We start from the raw sequence: 22,035 nt of genomic DNA, 5'->3' as shown, positions 1-22,035 counted from the left end.
CGTTAACATATAGCCTGACACAAGAACCCTCCAGGACTGGCAGTTTGACGTCATTTTTTAGGTTTGTGTAGCGTCTAGTGAGTTGTCGTTAGTAGAGATCAAGGAAACAAGTTATTTCATTGGAAAGGCACACATTAAAAAATGTGGCCAAAAGCTCGTCCTTCATATTAATAATAATAATAATAATAATAATAATACACATTTATATAGCGCTCATTCTCGTGTAAAACACAAGCTCTGGGCACTTTACAATATAAATATCAATTTTAAGTGAAAAAATAAAAAAATAAAATAATAACAACAATAACAATTCATAGCCAAATCAAGGATTCATATAGAGTCAAGAAAAACAAATACAGTAAAAATGTGTCTTGAGATTCTTTTTAAAAGTAGGTAAAGACTTGCACTCCCTCAGACCACGTGGTAGTTCATTCCAAATCTTGGGGCCGAAACAAGCAAACGATCTATCACCAAATTTTGTTCTTGATCTTTTTTCCGAAATTTTCGTTTGGTCATTACATGATCTTAAAGTGTAATTTTCAAATTTACACATGACCACGTGATCTGTGAGATATGCCGGTGCTATACCAGCCAAACACTTATAAACAAGACACGCTGCTTTGTAATATTTGCGCTTTTCAATGGGCAACCAGTGGAGAGAGGCCAACAAAGGGGTTGCATGATCAAATTTTTTTTTTGCCAAAAACTAATCTTGCTGCACTGTTTTGCAGTAGTTGCAATTGTTTAATAGAAGCCGGAGGCAAGTTGACAAGCAGCGAGTTACAATAGTCTAGTTTCGAAAAAATGAGGGAAACAACCAATGTTTTACATGTTCCAATTGCAATATACTGACGGATCGAACTGATTTTCTTCAATTGAAAGTATAAAGATTTACAGAGAGCAGAAATGTGAGCTGACATTTTCATTTCTGAATCAAAATAGACACCCAAATTTTTCACAGTCTTTGAAACTTTGATCTTTTCACCCCCAATCAACACCTCAAGACCATCATTCACCTTCAACTGCCCTCTATTTCCCACAATCATCACTTCTGTTTTTGACTCATTCATTTTCAACTTGTTTGCATCCATCCACTCTTTCACATCCGTCACACATTCTTCCACACGTTTCACAACATTTTCGAGATTTTTAGTTTTATCAGTAGCATAAAGTTGCGTATCATCTGCATAGAGATGATAGCGCAGCCCATGACCAGTGATGACATTAGATAATGGAGAAGTATACAAAACAAAAAGAATTGGACCCAAAACAGAGCCTTGAGGAACACCAAAAGACAATGTATGTTGACGAGAAAGTTTATCTAAAATCATAACCTGTTGCTTTCTGCCATCTAAATAAGATTCAAACCACTGCAAGACAGTCCCAGACAAGCCAAAGGTTATATTAAGTCGTTTAATGAGAATACCGTGATCAATAGTATCAAACGCCGCCGAAAGGTCTAACAATGTCAGAAGAGAAACAGAACCTTTATCTAAAACATCAAGCAAATCACTCGCAACACAGCACAGAGCAGTTTCTGTGCTGTGGTAAGAACGATAAGCTGACTGAAATTTTTCCCATAGATTGTTTTCATGGAGATGTTGTGAAAGACGTCTGAGTACAACTTTTTCAAGGATTTTAGAAAGAAATGGCAGATTTGAGACGGGACGGTAGTTACTAAGGTCATTTACATTGAGATTTTGCTTTTTTATGAGAGGCTTTACAATTGCATGTTTATAGATATCTGGGACTTGTCCTGAGATAAGTGACTGATTTATAATATAAGTTATGCAAAGTAACAATTCAGGAAGACATAATTTCAAAATATTAGTTGGTAAAGGATCTAAATCACATGACTTCGAGGAAGATGAAAAAATTATTTTAGAAATTTCTTCTTCAGTTGTTTCTTTAAAACAAGAGAATCCCTGTGAACCCGAAAAAGGGTGGAAATTTATATCTTCATTTTGCACGAGGTCCAAATTGTTCCGAATTTTCGATATTTTTCCCGAAAAGAAATCTGAAAATGCATCCGGCTGCTTTTCTACCGGGATATTAGTGGGTAGACACATGCCCTTTTCTTCCCCTAAAAGTTCCTTTGAAACAGAGAAAAATTCCTTAGTGTCCCTCACTGATGACAGTTTTGTGTTATAATAGTTTCTTTTTGCTCTTTTGCAGGTGGTTTTATACTTATGCTTTTTTGCTATATATATCAGCCGGTCAATCTCAAGGCCCGATTTTCTCCACGATGCCTCTGCATTCCTTTTTTCCCTTTTGGCAGTTTTTTCACTCTGGTTAAACCACGGAGACGGTTTCCTGGAATTTATTATTCTAGTTGTCTTTGGCGCATGCCTGTCGATGACGTTGCGCAGTACCTCGTCTGTTTTCTGTGCTGATGGTATATCCATTCTTCCTAGTTCCTCTGACAGATTGTTTTTGAAGGAACTAATGTCTATTTTTTTTGGTATCCCTAGACACTATCTTGACTTTCTTTGCTTTCTCTTTGATGCATTTGAGAGTTGCCAGAATCAGATTGTGGTCTGAAATTTCTTTTTTGATATTTTTAATTGATTCAACAAGCGAGGGTGTGTCAATGATGAACCAGTCCAAGATGTGCCCCAATCTTTGAGTTGGAGAGGTCACTAACTGAGTGAGGCCATGTTCATTCAGCATATTTTTTATAATTTTAACGAGACTATTCTGATCAACATCAAACTGAATACTAAAATCGCCGATATAAATTTTTCGCTTATTTGATGTGTCTTTTGATACAAAATCTGAAAATTCGTCAGCAAAATCATTCTGTCTCAGTTTGTTCTTTTTGCTTGGGGGTGGTCTGTAGATACAAGTGATTAAAAATGAAATTTGAGGGTAGATCAATGTGGTTTGGACACACTCGAAACTTTTGAACGAAATTGGCCTGTTTTGTATTTTAGACGAAAGAGCGTGTTTGTATATGATGGCGATCCCCCCTCCTGATCGTCCATTTCTTGGGAACGATTCCATCTTGTAGCCGGGAGGTGTCATTTCTTTCATTATAGGTTCATCACCGAACTGACGCAACCATGATTCAGTTATATATAGAATATCGATATCGTGTTGATCTATGACATCGATTATATCGAATGTCTTGTTTCTCGATGACTGTGCGTTAATATGGCCAATACAAATGTTATGATTTCCATGACTTGGTCTTGTGTCATTTGTCAATATTTTTGTTAACGTCTGTGGTGGTCGAGTTGAACGATGACAGTTCACTGGACGTCGCGGGACTGTTGTTTCAATTACATGTTGTTTACGTCGACCACCACGTTTACAGACAATCTTTTGTTGATTGTAATGGTGTTCACGTTTGAGGTCGGAATGTGTGTTTTCAATTTGTAAACAATAAAAGCGCAGGGTGAATAAAAGTCCAACGACAGCCGACAGTAAAAATTGGTTGTGAGAACGAGTAAAAATGGCGGGGTCTTGGTGAAACATTGTAAAATAGTCCGAAACAATTTCGATAAAAATGATGTCAAAACCGTATAAAATATAATTAAAGCAATATCACAATGGTATCTTACGTGTTGTACAAAAATCCTTGAATAAAAATTGAATTGAAATAAGACGTGTAAATCCTTGAAATCGGTAAAAATTGAAGAGAAATGTCACAACAACAAAAACACGTCTTGCCTGTTAGGCAACTACACACAAGTTATTAATATCGATCGAATAGAATCTGGGACCTAGCGCGATGTACCTACCGTGTTAATGCATGGATTTGATATAGCCAGACATTCCTTAGAAAACGATTCAGACCATAACCGCCGATATAATAATAACTTGTACTGCATAAATTCTCTCAATGAATAATTCTAACTCCTTAACGTAAAGTAAAGTTGGATAACAAAATTAATTATTTGTCACAAAAAAATCAAACAGCAAAAATAACAACAAGAAATAAACAAAACAAAACAAAAACAAAACGAGGAAAACGACAACAACAAAAAAACAAAACAAAACAAATAAACAAAAAACAAAAAACCAGTAAATAGAATAAATCAAACATCAACGTATCTAATATTATAAAGCAAGTCATATTGATACAAATGCGCGTCCATTTGTCTTGTGGCTCAGAGGTACTTTTCATTTTTCAAAACCTTTTATAGGTAATTTTCTTTCAACGCAATATTCAATCGCTTAAAATATCCCAGCTCATATTATTCAGATCGACTTTGGTTGCTGAAAATAGGACAAATGTACAGAAGAATCTGGTATTGTATTGCACAAATTAACAGATCTGACAAACCGAAAGCAATTATGGGCCTAGTTTAACATTGCTATAATGGACAAATATTTTGCGTCATTTTTTAATATCTTTTTTTTTTTAGATTTTCATTACAACAATGAGCTCATTAAAAAATTAGGTTATCAGACCTTCAAATCAACGCATATCGTATTAAGGCAAATAATCTCCCAAGTAGATATTTATTTCAGTACAAGCACTGCTGTCCATTCAATGACGTGATGATAAGTCGGTCGACTCAAAAATTATGATTCAAGTATTGAATAAAATTTGAACTCAATTTCTATAGACACTTAGATAGCCACGCCTCTCGGACAGTCGTCATAATGTGAACGATGGCAGTGATTGGTAAACATAGCGAACTACACAGGTTTTACTATCGATGTAATATGTCTCGGTAAAATACTCACTATTAAAAACCGCTTGATCAATAGAACCAACACCGAAAACTATGTGTAAATTTAAACAATTATAATATTATGATCGAGAAAATCGTGTGATAACTAGTCACCCATTTGGCATAAAACAATAGGAATGATGAGAGATCTGTCTTTATCATTCACGTTATGTTTTATTAACAACCAACTATGTTTGTCCGAGCACTTGTGAAGGTGTGTCATAAATTCTATGATTTTGATTGATCTACCGGTTAATTGTTTTAGTGTCTTACAAGAAAATACGTTTTTCAACTTCGTAAGAGAACTTCACTGGGCTTTTTGTTTGACACAAATAGATATTTTCTGCATTTGATATCTTATTTATCTCGCTCACCTATCAAATAATTATTTCCCAATGTTAAGAACGGAAAATGATTCATACAAATTTTAATAAATTGATTGTATTCAAAATAATGAGAGGAACCACGAAATGGTATCAATTCATTGCAAGTACTCCTGAATCATTGTCATTCTCCTTAACCGAAAAGTTGAAATATAACCCAGTGCTAAAAATGATGGCATCAATTTTTGATGGGATTTGACGAAACAAATTAGATTTTTCGATAAAATTAACACGATGTCAAATCAATCTCATAACATACGCAAACCATCTTTATGTGAATTGTAAACACCATGCAAAATTTGGTGTCGATAGGTCCAGCTGTTTCGGAGCCCTAGTGTTACTGAAAAATCAATTTGCCAACTATACGATAAGATTTTGGTAACAGTAATAGTAATAGTAGTAAAGTTAGTAGTAGCAGTCGTGCTAGTTGTAGTAGTAGTAGTAGTAGTAGTAGTAGTAGTAGTAGTAGTAGTAGTAGTAGTAGTATAGTAGTAGTAGTAGTAGTAGTAGTAGTAGTATTTGTAGTAGTAGTATAGTAGTAGTAGTATGTAGTAGTAGTAGTAGTAGTAGTAGTAGTAGTAGTAGTTAGTAGTAGTAGTAGTCGTAGTAGTCGTAGTAGTAGTAGTAGTAGTAGTAGTAGTAGTAGTAGTAGTAGTAGTAATCGTCGTCGTCGTCGTAGTATTAGTAGTAGCAGTAGTAGTAGTAGTAGTAGTAGTAGTAGTAGTAGTAGTAGTAGTAGTAGTAGTAGTTGTTGTTGTAGTAGTAGTAGTAGTAGTAGTAGTAGTAGTAGTAGTAGTAGTAGTAGTAGTAGTAGTAATAGTAGTAGTAGTAGTAGTAGTAGTAGTAGTAGTAGTAGTAGTAGTAGTAGTAGTAGTAGTAGTAGTTTTAGTAGTAGTAGTAGTAGTAGTAGTAGTAGTAGTAGTAGTAGTAGTAGTAGTAGTGGTGGTGGTAGTAGTCGTCGTAGTATAGTAGTAGTAGTAGTAGTAGTAGTAGTAGTAGTAGTAGTAGTAGTAGTAGTAGTAGTCGTAGTAGTAGTCGTAGTAGTAGTAGTAGCAGTACTAGTAGTAGTAGTAGTAGTAGTAGTAGTAGTAGTAGTAGTAGTAGTAGTAGTAGAGTGAGAGAGGAGAGAGAGAGAGAGAGGGAGAGAGAGAGAGAGAGAGAGAGAGAGAGAGAGAGAGAGAGAGAGAGAGAGAGAGAGAGAGAGAGAGAGAGAGAGAGAGAGATAGAGAGAATTAATATTATTTGTAAAAAGGAATGGTGCATGGGGGGTAACCCAGTATATGCTAATTAAACTTATTTAAATAGTAAAGTTATATCCCTTCTTATCGATGTGCGCCACTCTGGCAAGGTTACCAAATTGAAAACAATTTGGTAACATTTTGCTAATGTAAATGTAGGGAGACATTTCTGCAAATTATTTTTTTAATATCAAGAGACCGTGTTGGCAAGGATACTCAGTGGGTTTAATATCATATGTAAGTAAATGATATCAATGAAAGTTGTTGTATGCAAAGAAAATTAAAAAAAAAAAATTGACTCCCGTTTATAGTGCAAAATTCGAATTTATACGAATCGTACTTAAATCTTTATAACGATTTATGTGTATTTATAATGATTGCAATACTTTACAGCAAAGCTTACATACGAATATTTTCTTTACCATCAATGAGCTTCTTGATTTTTTAAAGTTTGATATTATTGTTCTTTTAGTGTACCTTTTGAGCTGGAAAAAGTTCAATAGTATTAAAGTCCAATGTAAGTGAACTTCCTGGCAAATCAAACAACACTGAGTGAGTAAATAAAGCATCAAAATGGCAGACTATGTTTCTGGAAAGAGTATGACAAGGAATGTGATGAAAGTAATATGATGGGAATCGGATTCCCGTGTAATACGTAATTTATGGTTAAACATCTTACTTGGCAACAACTGACATTATCTTGAAATTCGAGGTAAATGTGATTTTTAGTCCCAATATAGAACATTTATTCGGAGTCAAAATGTCAACAACAGCAGAATGAAAATGAATGATGGTTGAAGGTTCTTCTTCTTCTTCCTTTGATTGCCCACAATCAATTGGTTGCAGGGACGGCTGGTAATAATGGGCAGGGTGGGCAAATACCAGCCTGTTTTTTAAAGTTATATGCTGTATTACCAGGTCCGAAATAATCTAATTTAAATTAGATAATTTCAAAAGTTAGTACTTAAACTTGATACTTCGTACTGAAATCAATTTGTGTGTATTTTTGATATATTGAGAATCACCATGCACCCCGTAATACATAAACCAGGATACGCTCCTGTTCTTTTTTTTATCAACCCCCCCCCCCCCCCTCTCCCCAACCACTCCACTCCGCCCACATCGTCATCCCATCGTCACGTCGCCTGACGCTGAACTCCGAGTTTGCTGTCTGGCCTCTCTAGTACTAGGTCGGGCTAATTCAAATGAGCCCACCTTATAAACTAAATGCAGATTTTGGCAAACGTACTTTTTCTAATTTATTGCCTTACTTGTGCTGGTACCATTGATGTAATGGCATTGGGAAGATTCCAGTATTGAATTTAATTTATTAATTTACTAATATATCAATTTAGTATTAACTTGTGTTGTTTTTATATATTTGTTTAACCATTTAAATTTATTTTTTTCTCGTTTTCTTTAGTGCTTCTCAAAACTCATTTATTTAAATTGTTTTCTTATTTGATTTTTTTTTTTGTTTTTTTTTTTTAACAAATTAATTTGTTCTTTTTTTTTCTTCAAATTCTTAAAGTAATTACCGCTGTATTTTTATTGCCATACTAAATATTTTTGCAAAACAATGTAATTTTCTATTGCATTTCCTCTAATAAAACAAAACACTTTTATTCAAAGGTCACGACTAAATAAATATATAAAATACAACCACCATTTTGGTTTTCTCAACAATTGAATTAGTATACGAGAAATACTCTTTTGAGAAAAGAGACAGTTGAATTCTAAGAGGAAATAGATACGAAGGGTGGGCAGATTCCGTACTTGCCCGTCCTAAAGCTAATACATACATAAGATAGTTCGTGATGAAGAGGCGGGAAGCTAGGGGTTGGTTGGGTAAGGAGTAAAGATAACACGGTCGTTATTGTTATCGTCTAACGAATGCATGAGGAGAGATTAGTAGCAATATTTTGTCTTAATTGTATTGTATGAATTATTGGCGAAAGCCTAAGATTAAATAAACTTTGTTTTTGTTTGTCTTTTTTTTTTTTGACTATGGAACTCATACTTAATAGCAGACCTGCCTACTTGAAATAGGAAAATAAAAATCGTAGTTTTCAGGGTTAATAAAATCGTAGATATTTTAACTACCCTTTAACAAAATCACCGGAATTTTCGTCTATTATAGGTATCAAATTTTAAAAAACGAGAAAAACTGATTGGAAACGTAATTATGTTGGTGGTGGTAGTAATGATGAAGGTAATACTTGTATTATTATTGTTATTATTATCATTTGTTATTATTATTATTATTATTATTATTATTATTATTATTATTATTATTATTATATTATTATTATTATTATTATTGTACGTATTGGTGGTATTACGATTTTTTTTTGTTTTTTTTGTTTTTTTTGTGTGGTTATTAATGGTATCAGTTTATTGTTTGGTTCCATTTATCATTTTTTTCCCACTTTCATGTATGTTGTCATCAAATTTTATGATTTATTGGCGAAAGCCTAAGATTGAATAAACTTTGTAATATCGTATTGTAATCATCATTGTCGACGACATCGTCGTTGTCATCACAATCATCATCATCATTAACAACAACAACAACAACAACATTAACATCAAGTACTACAATAGAAATAAAAACAATATCAACATCATCATATAATTTCCGTCATCGTCTCCACAACTATCATTCTAACCAACAGCACCATCAAAACCACTACCATAATTACATCCTCCCTCACCGTCTCCTCTTTCCTCCTCCTCCTCCTCCTCCTCCACCACCACCACCGCTACCACTATTCCAACCACTACCACCACCGGCACAATCATTCTAACCACCAAGAGAGCAGTAAAATTATGCAATTTGAGCTCTGAATGAAACTCGAGTCATATCGCTGTTGTTGCTTCTCGATAAAAACTTTACAGTTACTACGTACTACTGAAAACCAGTAATGTAACAGAAATATTAATCTCGCAGTTGAGGGATTAAAGCATCTCTTTAATTTTTCGAGTGAACGAGATGGACTTGTATTGTGAAGGTGTTGTCGCATTATGTCTCTTCGCTTTAATTTTTTGTTGTATTCTCTTTCGTGATTCATTTTTGATTACGTTTGGAATCATTAAAATCTACTGGTATTGTCATTGCATTGTGAATGTGATTATTTGTGGTTGAAATAAAATTTTTTTAAGGCGAACAAAACAAACAAACAAACAAGACAAAAAAAAAAAAAAAAAAAAAAAAAAAAAAAAAAAAAATAAAAAAAAAAAATATATATATATATATATATATATATATATATATATATATATATATATATATATATATATATATATATATATATATATATATATATATATATATATATATATATATATATATATGACCGACTCATCTTTGCCCGACCACTATAAATAGGCTAGAACCGCCACTGATTGGTTGATTATTATGACAAATATGAAACTACTTTCTAATCTCTCTGTATTCCATGTTTATAATCGTTAGTCTAAAATCAATTTCCAGGGACATTCAGGGGTCGTCAAGGTTGGTCATTGGTGGTTTGTGTAAGGTCTAAGTCTAAGTAGATAACAGTAAGTATTTGCATAGCAACTTGCCACAAAAAAAGCATCAATTATAGTGGCTTCGGTCACTTTAGCGTCAAGCTGGTTCCAGTCTCTGACCGTACGCGACAAGAAGGAAAAACCACGGTATTGTGTTCTGTGTGTTATGAGGCTGTATTGGTTGTTGTTACCTCTTCTCTGTCTCAAAGGTCCTGGTATCAGTTTTTTCTTGATAACTGGGCATTCAGCAAGGTGGTGCTTGATTTGATCTTATATAGCATTGTTAATCTTGCTGATTTTCTGCGGTGTTCTAATTTCGGCCACTGTAGTTTTTCTAGCATGTCTGATACACTTGAGGTGTTGTGATGTCTGTTCAAGACGTAGCGTGCAGCTCTTCTTTGCACTGATTCTATTTTTGAGATGTATTTTTGGGTGTGGGGATCCCAAGCAGTGGAAGCATATTCCAGAACAGGTCTTACAAATGTTTTGTATGCCTTTTCCTTGATTTTCGAGGAGCTAATTTTTAGGTTACGCCTTAAAAATCCCAGTGTTTTGTTTGCCTTACTTGTGATCTTGTTAATATACTCATCCCATGTTTAGGTCTTTTTTCATGCTAACACCAAGATATTTTGCAACATTCACTGTCTCCAATGTATGTCCATGTAAGTGGTATTCAGTTATCGTGGGTGTTTTTGATCTTGTTATTGACATTGATTCGCACTTCGCTGGGTGGAACTTCATATCCTAGCTTTCTTCCCATATTTCTAGTTGACGCAGATCCGCTTGCAGTTTGTCACTGTCAGTGCTGTAGACTGCAGTATCGTCTGCAAAGAGTCTGGCTGTTGTGGTTAGATTAAGTGGCAGGTCATTAATGTATGCCAAGAATAGACAGGGTCCTAAGACAGATCCCTGAGGGACACCCGATCTATTAGGTACTTCAGTCGAGCGACATCCATTCACAATAACAGCTTGCTGGCGGTCAAGTAGGAAGTTCTTAATCCATGTTTGGGTTGTGCCCTGTATGCCGTAATGACAGATCTTGTGCATAAGTAGGCTGTGATTCACACGGTCAAAGGCTTTGGCAAAGTCCATGATAAGGACGTCTGTATGGAGTCCCTTCTCCAGATTGGTTGTCAGTTCTTCCGTAAATTCCAGCAGTTGGGTTTCGCAAGATCGCAAACGTCTGAAACCGTGTTGGTATTCGGTTAAAACATTGTGTTGTTCAAAGTGGTTCATGATGTTGCTGACGATGATGTGCTCTATTAGTTTGCAGGTGATGCATGTCAAGGAGATGGGCCTATAATTTGTTGGGTCGTAGCGTTCTCCTTTCTTAAAAACGGGTGTTACATTGGCATTTCTCTAATCTGATGGTATTACACCTGAAGCCAAGGAGGACTTGAAGATGGCTGTGATGCCTGGGGCAAGTTCTGGAGCCAATTCTTTTAAGATGCGGGGGGATAGGTTGTCAGGACCACTGGCTTTGTGGGGGTTAAGTTTAAGTAGTAGTTTCATTACTCCTTCTTCTGTGATGGTAATGTCATTCATTATAGGAGTGTTGGTGGTCTTCATTGATGTCTTGTTAAGGAACTCTGCATTTGAAAATTCTTTTCCCTCACTGAAGACAGATTGGAACTGTTTGTTAAGGATCTCTGCCTGCTCTTTGGGGTCTGAAATGAGATGTCCTTCCTTTTTTAGTGGTGCTATGCCAACATTATTAGATTTTTGTTTTTTTATATATGACCAAGATCTTTTATTATTTTGTGATTTATTTTCATTTTCATCGCTTAAGATGCCGTTGAGGTGAGACCAGTAACTACGTCTCATTTCGCGCTGTATTGTCTGCTTCAGGATGCGAATTTCTGTTGTTAGTTTTTCATCACCAGACTTTTTCATTTTTCTGTACAGGTGATTCTTCTTTGCGATCATTCTTTTTAAATTTGATGTTATCCATGGCATGCTGGTCTTGCTTTTGGTGGTCTTGTGAGGTATGAACTCCTTGACGGCTTCCAGTAATGCGTTTTTGAAGTCGCACCATAGGTCTTCAGTTGGGGACTTATATTCATTGGTGAGAATATTGCAGCTGATATTTTTTGCAGAATTTCTTAAGTTTTCCCAGTTTGCCTTGGCGTAGAGGGGAATTTCTCTAATAGGTTGAGCCTTTTTTGTTGTATTGAGGCTAAACTCGCAGTATGGAATATCATGGTCTGAGAGGCCTGGAATGATTTTCACCCTTGGTATTAGTTGTGGTGAGTTGGTAAGGACTAAGTCTAGTGTATTTTCTCCCCTCGTGGGTTCATCGATTATCTGTTGTAGTCCATGGTCGTAAACAATATCCACGAAGTTAAGGTGTAGGTTTGGAAATGGGCATTTTTCTTTTAATTTCATAGAGTTCCAGTTCCATCCTGGAAAGTTGAAGTCTCCACCAATAAGGAGGTGCGCATTCTTCATCTGGGTTGCTCTTTGTAGGGTTATTTGGAGCCCAGCAAGACTGTCAGTGTCAGCAACATTTGGTCGATAGAATGATGCAACATAGAGTGAGCGCCTTCCTTTTAGTTTTATGTGTGCCCATATTATTTCATAATCTTCCACTTCCAGGTCTGGTACTTTGTAGCTGTCAATGTTGTCTCTAACCGCTATCAAGACCCCTCCTCCACTGCGATTTCGGTCCTTTCGATATAGCTTGAAGCTGTGTGGGAAAATTTCTGCCTCCGAAATGTCAGGGTCTAGCCATGTTTCAGTACCAATAATAATATCTGGTTTTAGACTGTCAATGAGATGGGGGAACTCTGCTCTTTTGGAACTTACGGACTGAAAATTAATATTGAGTATTCTTAGTGGCCTGTCTTTCCATTTGTTTTGTTGTCCTGCTCTAGAAGGGGTGGAAGCATGGAAAGGTTTGAATGTTTTGGTGGGGGTGGCGCCAAAAGAAGAAACACTCAGAGTTGAGAGAGAATGGGAAAGGTTTGCTAATCAGTCAACACCATGGAGGTCAAAAGCAGTCCTGCTGTTGGGATTGCCACATACAGCACAGTACCATTGTTCGCTGCTATCATTTAGTTGGTTATAAGTTGCTGACCCGATACTCTGACAGAGTCCATGGTACCACTGATTACATCTATCACAGACTACTCCTATATCATTCCATGTCACTGTTGCGTCACAAGTCCCACATATCCAAGAAGATGTGCATGATGTATTGTCATTGGACATCGTAAGGCACTTGAAAATGATAAAATTTGCCAAAAATATTCAATTTGTTTACAGAGAGAAAAGAATGACCGCCATCTTGGATGGCAGTTCAGCAGTCATCAGGTTGAAGTTGAAGTGACTGCTGTCTTTAAAAAGGCTGTGTCTACGATTTAGAGTAACTGTAATTCTATTCTTAGCGTTGTTAGTTGGTGTTGATTGATTAATATATTTCAGATAATTAACACTAACACCCTCCCTTCTCCTTCGTTCATCGGCCATCGAGTTTGTTAGGGTTTTTTTTTGTGTTTTTTAATTTTTTTTTATGGTGCATTTTCAGGGCTGAGAATCTTCCGCCTAAAGGCGGATTTCCGCCTAAATGGTAGTTTATCTCCGCCCATCCCATCACATTTCCTCCTTTTTCAAATTTGTCAAACATTTTCCTCAAAACCACAAAATCACCATTATGTAATATGTCATATTTTGACACCTGTGCTCAGTCTCGTGAAATTTAGTGACGGTCCCGTTTTTATGACGTTGGGCCAGACAGTATGGCACCAGATGTCACAATAGACACAGACGACCAGTAGTGTTCTTTGATTAGTTAGTTGATGGTTGAAGGGGAAGGGGAGGGACAAATGGGTCTGGATTTTTCCCCCCTGTTGTAGGTACCGATTACCTTTTAAATCTCTCTCTCTCTCTCCTCTCTCTCTCTCTCTCTCTCTCTCTCTCTCTCTCTCTCTCTCTCTCTCTCTCTCTCTCTTTCTCTCTCTCTCTTTTTTTTTTTTCCCTTTGCCTTTCTTTCTATTTCTCTTTTCTTCTTTTTTTTTTTGGATATAGAATTCAAAAGGTCAATACATAAGTTATTCTGGTAAAGAAGTCTCTCCTCCTCCCCCCCCCCCCCTCTCTCTCTCTCTCTCTCTCTCTCTCTCTCTCTCTCTCTCTCTCTCTCTCTTTCTCTCTCTCTCTCTCTCTCTCTCTCTCTCTCTCTCTCTCTCTCTCTCTCTCTCTCTCTCTCTCTCTCTTCTTTCGCAACCACATTAAATCATCTGGTATATAGAAATGATATATTAGAACAAAGCAATGGTGGTTGGCTTAGTTTAATCTTTTTTCTTTTTACCTTTTGACTATGGCTTTAAATTTGAGAGATTCTTGGGTTGTATTTATAAGCTGACTAACTACTAGGTTTCTTTGCTTGTGTTTGATCGATAGACCGAGAAATGTTCCTCCTTTTTGACAATTGCTATTATCATCACTGAATAAAAAAAACACTCACCAAAACCACTACATCAACATCTCTACCACCACTACTATTATAATCACCACCACATCATCATCCCTACCACCACTACTACTACAAATAGCACCACATCATCCCTACCTCCACTACTACTACAACTACCACCACATCATCAACCCTACTACCACTACTACAACCACCATCATATCATCATCCCCACCACCACTACTACTTCAACCACCACTACATCATCATCCCTACCACCACTACTATTACCACCACCATCACACCATCATCCCTACCACCTCTACTACTACAACCACCACCACATCATCAACCCTACTACCACTACTACAACCACCACCTCATCATCATCCCTACCACTAATACTACTACAACCGTCATCCCTACCACCACTACTACTACAACCACCACAACATCATCCCTACCACCACTACTACTACAACTACCACCATATCATCATTCCTACCACAGCTACTACAATCACTACCACATCATCCCTACCACTGCTATTACTACAACCACCGCCACATCATCATCCCTACTACAACCACCAAATGTTGTAAATACACTTTCAACTTTTGAAATTCCACCGAGTCGTGTTAGAAATTGCTGCGAGACAAATTTTGGATCGCATCTCAGTAAATTTTAGTGAAATTCAAATTTATAGGTTATGGTCGCATGGATGGGTTATGATCTTCACGATGAAAAATTTCCTCCTTTTTTGTGACCAGTCATTCTCACCAAAACCACTACATCAACATCTCTACCACCACTACTATTATAATCACCACCACATCATCATCCCTACCACCACTACTACTACAAATAGCACCACATCATCCCTACCTCCACTACTACTACAACTACCACCACATCATCAACCCTACTACCACTACTACAACCACCATCATATCATCATCCCCACCACCACTACTACTTCAACCACCACTACATCATCATCCCTACCACCACTACTATTACCACCACCATCACACCATCATCCCTACCACCTCTACTACTACAACCACCACCACATCATCAACCCTACTACCACTACTACAACCACCACCTCATCATCATCCCTACCACTAATACTACTACAACCGTCATCCCTACCACCACTACTACTACAACCACCACAACATCATCCCTACCACCACTACTACTACAACTACCACCATATCATCATTCCTACCACAGCTACTACAATCACTACCACATCATCCCTACCACTGCTATTACTACAACCACCGCCACATCATCATCCCTACTACAACCACCAAATGTTGTAAATACACTTTCAACTTTTGAAATTCCACCGAGTCGTGTTAGAAATTGCTGCGAGACAAATTTTGGATCGCATCTCAGTAAATTTTAGTGAAATTCAAATTTATAGGTTATGGTCGCATGGATGGGTTATGATCTTCACGATGAAAAATTTCCTCCTTTTTTGTGACCAGTCATTCTCACCCCTGAAATTTTAAAGGTTCCCATGTTCTTGAATATGGATAAATGATTAAAATGCGGAGTTTCAAAAAAGCGTCTGTGTTAAACGTACATCGTTATTGCCAGACACTATCTGGCATTTCATTAATCGTTCATCGTTATTGGTATTGTAGGCTTGGGCTTGAGTTTGAGTTTCAAGTTTCAGTTTCGTATGTGTTTAGTCTGAGATTTTCCCCTTGAATCAAAAGTCAACACTGGATTCTTGGCAAATCCGTCATATCCAACTAATTTATGACAAATGAAATACTTTACTCAATTTGAAAAACATTATTAATATATGGCATTTATTTATAATAATAGTATGGTCAGTATGGTAGTGAAGGAACCATTTCAATCACAAATCAAACCAACAATTTCTCTCAGCTCACATCTGCATCAGATTGTTTTCATTATGATAATTTGAGAGAATGCTAATTAACAACAAATAATATTCCCTTTATTCATCCCATAAGGAAATTTGTCTCTAGGGTCTATTCCACGGGAGGTTGAGCTAGGGCGAGGTGACTTGCTCAAGGCTCTACAGTGCAGCAGCGGGTTATCGAACTCGGTACCTTTCAGGTATGAAGCAAAGACCATACTGCTGAGCCATGCAGTTTCATAAATTCTATTCAATCAGTTTTATCTGGGACAAATTAGCCTCAGGTTGAAAATTTCTCCTTGCGATTATTTGAAGATTGTTTGTGATTATTTAGTCCAGTGACTAAGTCTGATACTGGTAACAAATGTAATGATAAGATAACGTTAATGATCATAAAAATATTAATAATGTCATTCTTACACTTACAGTTCTAGTAATCTCATTTCAGGTATTACATATTGTTTTTATGCCAAGAGGTCCACCAAAGCATTGATCAAGATAATAATTGTAATTCAACCCATTGAGTCAAGACCATGGAGCCTGGTTTAAGGGTGGTGAGAGGTCCCAACTGGAAATGGGGAAATCAGGATAATGGCGAAGGTTATTTAGGAACAGTCGTTGAAATTGGCAAACCAGGCAGTCAAACTTCCCCAGACAAAACTGTTGTGGTGCAATGGGACTCAGGAGCTCGAACAAATTACAGAGTGGGCTACCAAGGTGCCTACGATCTTCGCATTTTTGATAATGCACCAATTGGTGAGTTATAGTCAATTATCAAGGAAGACAGAATTTAGCTTATTTAAATATTTATTAATAGCCATGAGGGAGTGGGTTAAATGTCAGTGAGTTTGTTATAAATCTTTGGAAGAAACTTAAAATTTTGAAAATATTTGTTTGTAGCCGTCAAGGTTTTTATGTAGATAATTGTCAACCATTTATAAGGTCTAATTTTTCCCCCAAAACAAACTTATATTGTTTTTGTCATTTATTTCAAGGGGTTTGGAAATATTTGTAACCATCAAGGTTTTTATGTAGATAATTTTCAACCATGTATAAGGTCTATTTTTTCTCCCAAAACAAATTAATATCATTTTTGTCATTTATTTCAAGGGGTAAAACACAACAATATCAAATGTGATGGATGTAAATCTCAAGGTGTTCATGGATTGCGATGGAAATGTACACGATGCAGGGACTTTGACCTTTGCACACAATGTTACATGTCAGACAAGCATGATGTGAACCATTCCTTTATAAGATATGAAGCAGATGCCAGAGAAGGGTAAGGGTAAAGTTATGGTCTTGTTGACTCTTGGTTTATAGAATTCGATCCCCACACTACTCTAAATATATTCATAATTTATATTCTTCTACTTTTTTATCCCAGGTGTATTTCGAATGATTACACCAAATACTTCCTTAAACTAATTCCCAAGGGGAATTTGTCTTTAGGGTTTATTCCAAGGGAAGACTGGAACAATCTAGGCCTCAGTCGCAGTGCAGGCTGCATAGTGAGCTAGCGTGAGATGAGTTGTTCAAGGCCACTCAACTTGGCTAGGAGTCTAACTCCACAGTGCCCTATGCAGGGTCGAGCAATCCAATCAATGACTAAACAATAAACATGTTCTTGAGAGCTAGTCTCTCTATTGTTAATCAGACATAGACTGCCCATTTCATATGACACCTATCGCCTATCTGCTATCAGGAGACCTTTTTGTTAGGTTGATATTAGACCCTGTCCATAATTACTGATTATTGTGGAAGCAGACCTGGAAGAATGCATATATGTAATTCTGATTTTGATAATATAGTCACCAATAAAACAAACCAAAAATTTAATTTTGTTTTAATCATGATAAATGGTATTCAAGACTGAATTTTCTCTGTTTTTAAACCTACTTTGTTTTGATATATAATTATTCGACGTTTTAAGCTTATTTACTCCCTTATGTATAGAAAGGTCTAAATTTGAAATATTTAAAAAGTTGTATTATTTTTATGTCATCCAATACCGCTTTTAATTTATCACTACTAGTGAAATCTTCTTTTTCAAGTTGTTTATTTTGCAAATACTCGATTATATGTTAACTTTGATTGTAGTTTTTTTTCCCAAAATCATCATTACAGTGTTAAAGTTCCCAAGCGTTCAGCTAGTCAAGGTCAGAAGTTGACAGTGATGGGTGTGTTTGCAGGGGCAAGGGTTTGTCGGGGCCCTGACTGGGACTGGGGAAACCAGGATGGTAAGTTAGAAATGATAATAATTTTTTAAAAATATATAAGCTTATAGTAAGTAGTTTAAGAAGTGTTAAATAGCACAGAAAAAGAATGAGTGCTGTTGGATACAATTAGGAGAAGGCAAATGAGATTTTTTTGGACATATATAGAGAGGGGACAGAATTGAAAAATTGGCAACATCAGGATTTTATATAAGGGGAAATGAGCATACAAATCTAAGACAGAATACATTAATAATAAACACACAACCAGAATATGCCAGATTCCCTGAAGCATGGAGCAAAATGGTTGGCGATGCACCTGAAAGAGCTCGCAACACAGAATGAATGAATGAAGTTTTTATGTTGAACAAAATCCCTTAAATATACTCAAGGCTCTTTACAAGAGGTCCTTTGCTTCAATTCCATTCTCTCTCTCTCTATCTCTCCTCCTCTTCTTCTTCTTCTTCTTCTTCTTCTTCTTCTTCTTCTTCTTCTTCTTCTTCTTCTTCTTCTTCTTCTTCTTCTTCTTCTTCTTCTTCTTCATATTATTATTATTATTATTATTATTATTATTATTATTATTATTATTATTATTATTATTATTATTATTATTCGTATTCTTCTTCTTCTTCTTCTTCTTCTTCTTCTTCTTCTTCTTCTTCCTCCTCTTCCAGCCTTTTCCATTACACAATCTCAATGAGTCAATTGATATTCTAAGCAATATTGAATTGTCTATGGACAATTGTTCAAGAATTTTTAAAGATAGTTGTGGCATACCTGCGGAATCTTACGAATTTTTCGTAATTTTACGAATTTTAGACAAATTTCATGGACAATTACTAAATTTTACGGAAAATTAGAATTTTTAATTCTTAGTAATACTTAAATGATAATAATAATAATAATAATAATAATAATAATAATAATAATAATAATAATAATAATAATAATAATAATAATGATGATAAGAAGAAGAAGAACAACTACTACTACTATTACTACTATTACTACTACTACTACTACTACTACTACTACTACTACTACTACTACTACTACTACTACTACTACTACTACTACTACTACTACTACTACTACTATTACTTCTACTATAATAATGATAATAATAATAATATTGTGGTTGTTCGTACACAATTTCAGAAGTTATGAATTTCCTTGTCAAATTACTTTTAAAAATGACATAAAAATTCCTGTTTCCTGCTCGTGTAGATCTAATCAATGTAAATGACTTTCTGGTAGGCAGCTTTTGTACAGTTGCTATTTCATGTGAGATGATCTGAATGAAATGGGAATTTGGTTCCATATGGCCTGCTGAGGGAATGTGTGAAGCTTTGGGATGCGTTTTAAACATGTGATACTTGTAAATTTACTGTGTTACATATACGCAAATATTTATTTAAAATTTATTCATTGTTTTATATTCCTAGGCGGAGAAGGCAAAGTGGGAAAAGTGTCCGACATTCGTGGCTGGGACTCAGAATCTAGTCGCAGTGTGGCTCATGTCACCTGGTCATCAGGCTGTACAAATGTTTATCGTATGGGCCACAAAGGGAAAGTAGACCTCAAGTACACACATCCAGCCAGTGGTGGATTTTATTACAGAGATCATTTGCCAGTGTTAGGTAAGAAAATACAAGGTAGATGTTTACAATTGATAGCTTAGTTTGCAAAGTATATGAAGCACTGGTCAAACCACTCTGGTTGAATATACTACAATCATTTGATGCCCTCACACAAAAATTTTTCGTCGATGTGATGGAAATGGTGTCTATGAGTATAAGATGGAGCTGCCAGTTTTGCAACACGATTATGCAATTAAACAGTCGGTGTGAGTGTTATTTTTCATGAGCTTAATATGAAATCTCTTCAGTTAAGCAGAGAGGAAGCCAGATTACAAATACTATACAAAATAAACACTAATATGGTTTGCCATTTTCAATACCGGACATCCAAAGACCCACACATTGTGGAAACAACCAACAAAAACATACTCATCAACTCCTTCTTAAACCAAAAATTATTAATAATTCTCTTTTTATCTTAAAACTACAATAAAATGGAACAATCTTGAAAGAAATCATCAAATAGTTATTAATTATTTTATGAAATCTTTCAGCAAGAATTCTAAAAAAAACTACAACATATGTTAAACACTGATATAAATTGATATTTTGATGTATTCTGTTTCACGTGCATGCATTCATTTCTTTTCAGGTCAGAGTCTTGAAGCTCAAAGTCAAATTCATGTCTGTAACTTTAAAGTTGGAGACAAAGTTCGATGTGATTTGGAATTAGAGGTCCTTAAACAAATGCAGGAAGGTCATGGAGGTTGGAATCCACGCATGGGAGAGGTAAAGCAAGAGGTTTTTTCTTAATCTTTTAAGTCTAGTTTAATGGGGGAAAAAATTCACAAATCTATATGGATGGTTAGAGAGGCTATTGATATGATCTCTTTTTTTCCCACTTAACATGCTATGTGTCTTTCTCTTCTTGTCTGGGAGATAATTGACAGTGAGAGAATGTGTTTTTCCCTGAGATGTACTTTTTCTTGGTAAGTCATCTTCCTGAATGAGTGTGTATTTGATTTTCATCAAAACGTCTTCAATTTTTATGGAGATCCCTTGCCAGTGTCAAAGTGAGGCTAGGTTGTTTCACTTCTGCCCTTTCTTTGAACTATTCCTATATCTGATGCTGGGGAGATTTCAGTCTTATCTTAAAATATAGTTTTCAATGAGATAAAAGAAGAGAATTTTATTTTATTCCTCATAATTTATCTGATTGACCCTTGTAGGAAGTACCAACTTCATTTTCCAACTACTAAAAGTATACAAGCATCATTCAACTTCTAAAATTTAAACTGTATGTCTGTTCGATATTGTTTCTTCAAAATTGCTGACTGAAAAGTATTTAACAATAGTTTCATTAATTGTGTTTGTTGTTAAAATATGCTTTGATATTATGATGTGTTGAAATTTATTTTTCAAAGTTTGTCTTATTATTTTTACCTACAAACTAGATCATCTGATATGGTTATGATCAGGAAAAAGGTCTTTGCTTCTCTTGTGTTGTCTAACCATTTTCATATCATGTGTTTATGCACAAGATTATTTTGCTGAGAAACGAATCGATGTTGAATTACAATAAATTTGACATACTTTTCTCTTAGTATCTGTATAAGGTGGTGTTTAATAACAACAGTTAATTTTTAAATGCTCTCCTTTGACAGTATCTGCATAAGCTGGTGTTAAATTATAATAGTTAATTTTGAAATGCTCTCCTTTTACAGTATCTGCATAAGGTGGGGACAGTTCATCGAATAACAGATAGAGGTGATGTACGTGTCCAGTATGAAGGATGTCCCAACAGGTGGACTTTCCACAGTGATGCTCTCACTAAGGTAAGCATTGCTTAGATAAGTCTGGGTTTTGGATAAATTTTATTTATAATGTAATAATGACATTGAATGAACCGGAATGCCGCCTAATTATAAAGAGTAACTTTTAAACAACCCCCCCCCCCCCCCCTTTCCCAAAAAGAAAAGAAAAATATCAAGAGAAAAAAATTTTCAGGTAAAAAGTTCTTCAGCATCACATATAAAAAATAATGAAATGATACCACAAAATAGATTTATATCCAAGCCATTTATTGTATTG

At 35.6% G+C, this 22,035-nt stretch overlaps 2 protein-coding genes across 2 annotated transcripts in view; one reads left to right on the top strand and one right to left on the bottom strand.

The window, feature by feature from the left end:
- The first annotated feature begins 6,847 nt into the window (after positions 1-6,847).
- Positions 6,848-22,035, top strand: part of LOC144970993 (E3 ubiquitin-protein ligase MIB2-like) — a 32,833-nt gene continuing 17,645 nt past the window's right edge. Inside the window, exons 1-7 of the mRNA XM_078911270.1 lie at positions 6,848-7,015; positions 16,597-16,904; positions 17,259-17,430; positions 18,276-18,388; positions 19,810-20,004; positions 20,597-20,733; positions 21,669-21,779. Of these exons, the coding sequence (XP_078767396.1) occupies positions 16,682-16,904; positions 17,259-17,430; positions 18,276-18,388; positions 19,810-20,004; positions 20,597-20,733; positions 21,669-21,779 (951 nt within the window). The 5' untranslated portion in view covers positions 6,848-7,015; positions 16,597-16,681. The remainder of the gene's footprint in view (positions 7,016-16,596; positions 16,905-17,258; positions 17,431-18,275; positions 18,389-19,809; positions 20,005-20,596; positions 20,734-21,668; positions 21,780-22,035) is intronic.
- LOC144971822 (uncharacterized) lies at positions 11,194-13,044 on the bottom strand. Its single transcript, XM_078912898.1, has 3 exons — positions 12,859-13,044; positions 11,652-12,642; positions 11,194-11,534 (listed from the first exon to the last, which is right to left on the bottom strand). The coding sequence occupies exons 1-3, from the start codon at positions 13,042-13,044 to the stop codon at positions 11,194-11,196; spliced, it is 1,518 nt and encodes a 505-aa protein (XP_078769024.1).

This window comes from Berghia stephanieae, chromosome 4 (genome assembly GCF_034508935.2).
Source record: "Berghia stephanieae isolate SIO BIC M18660-M18661 chromosome 4, UCSD_Bste_1.3, whole genome shotgun sequence".
Taxonomy (NCBI): Eukaryota; Metazoa; Mollusca; class Gastropoda; order Nudibranchia; family Aeolidiidae; genus Berghia; species Berghia stephanieae.
Note: the sequence above shows the minus strand (reverse complement) of the source record. Positions and strands in the feature narration are given on the sequence as shown.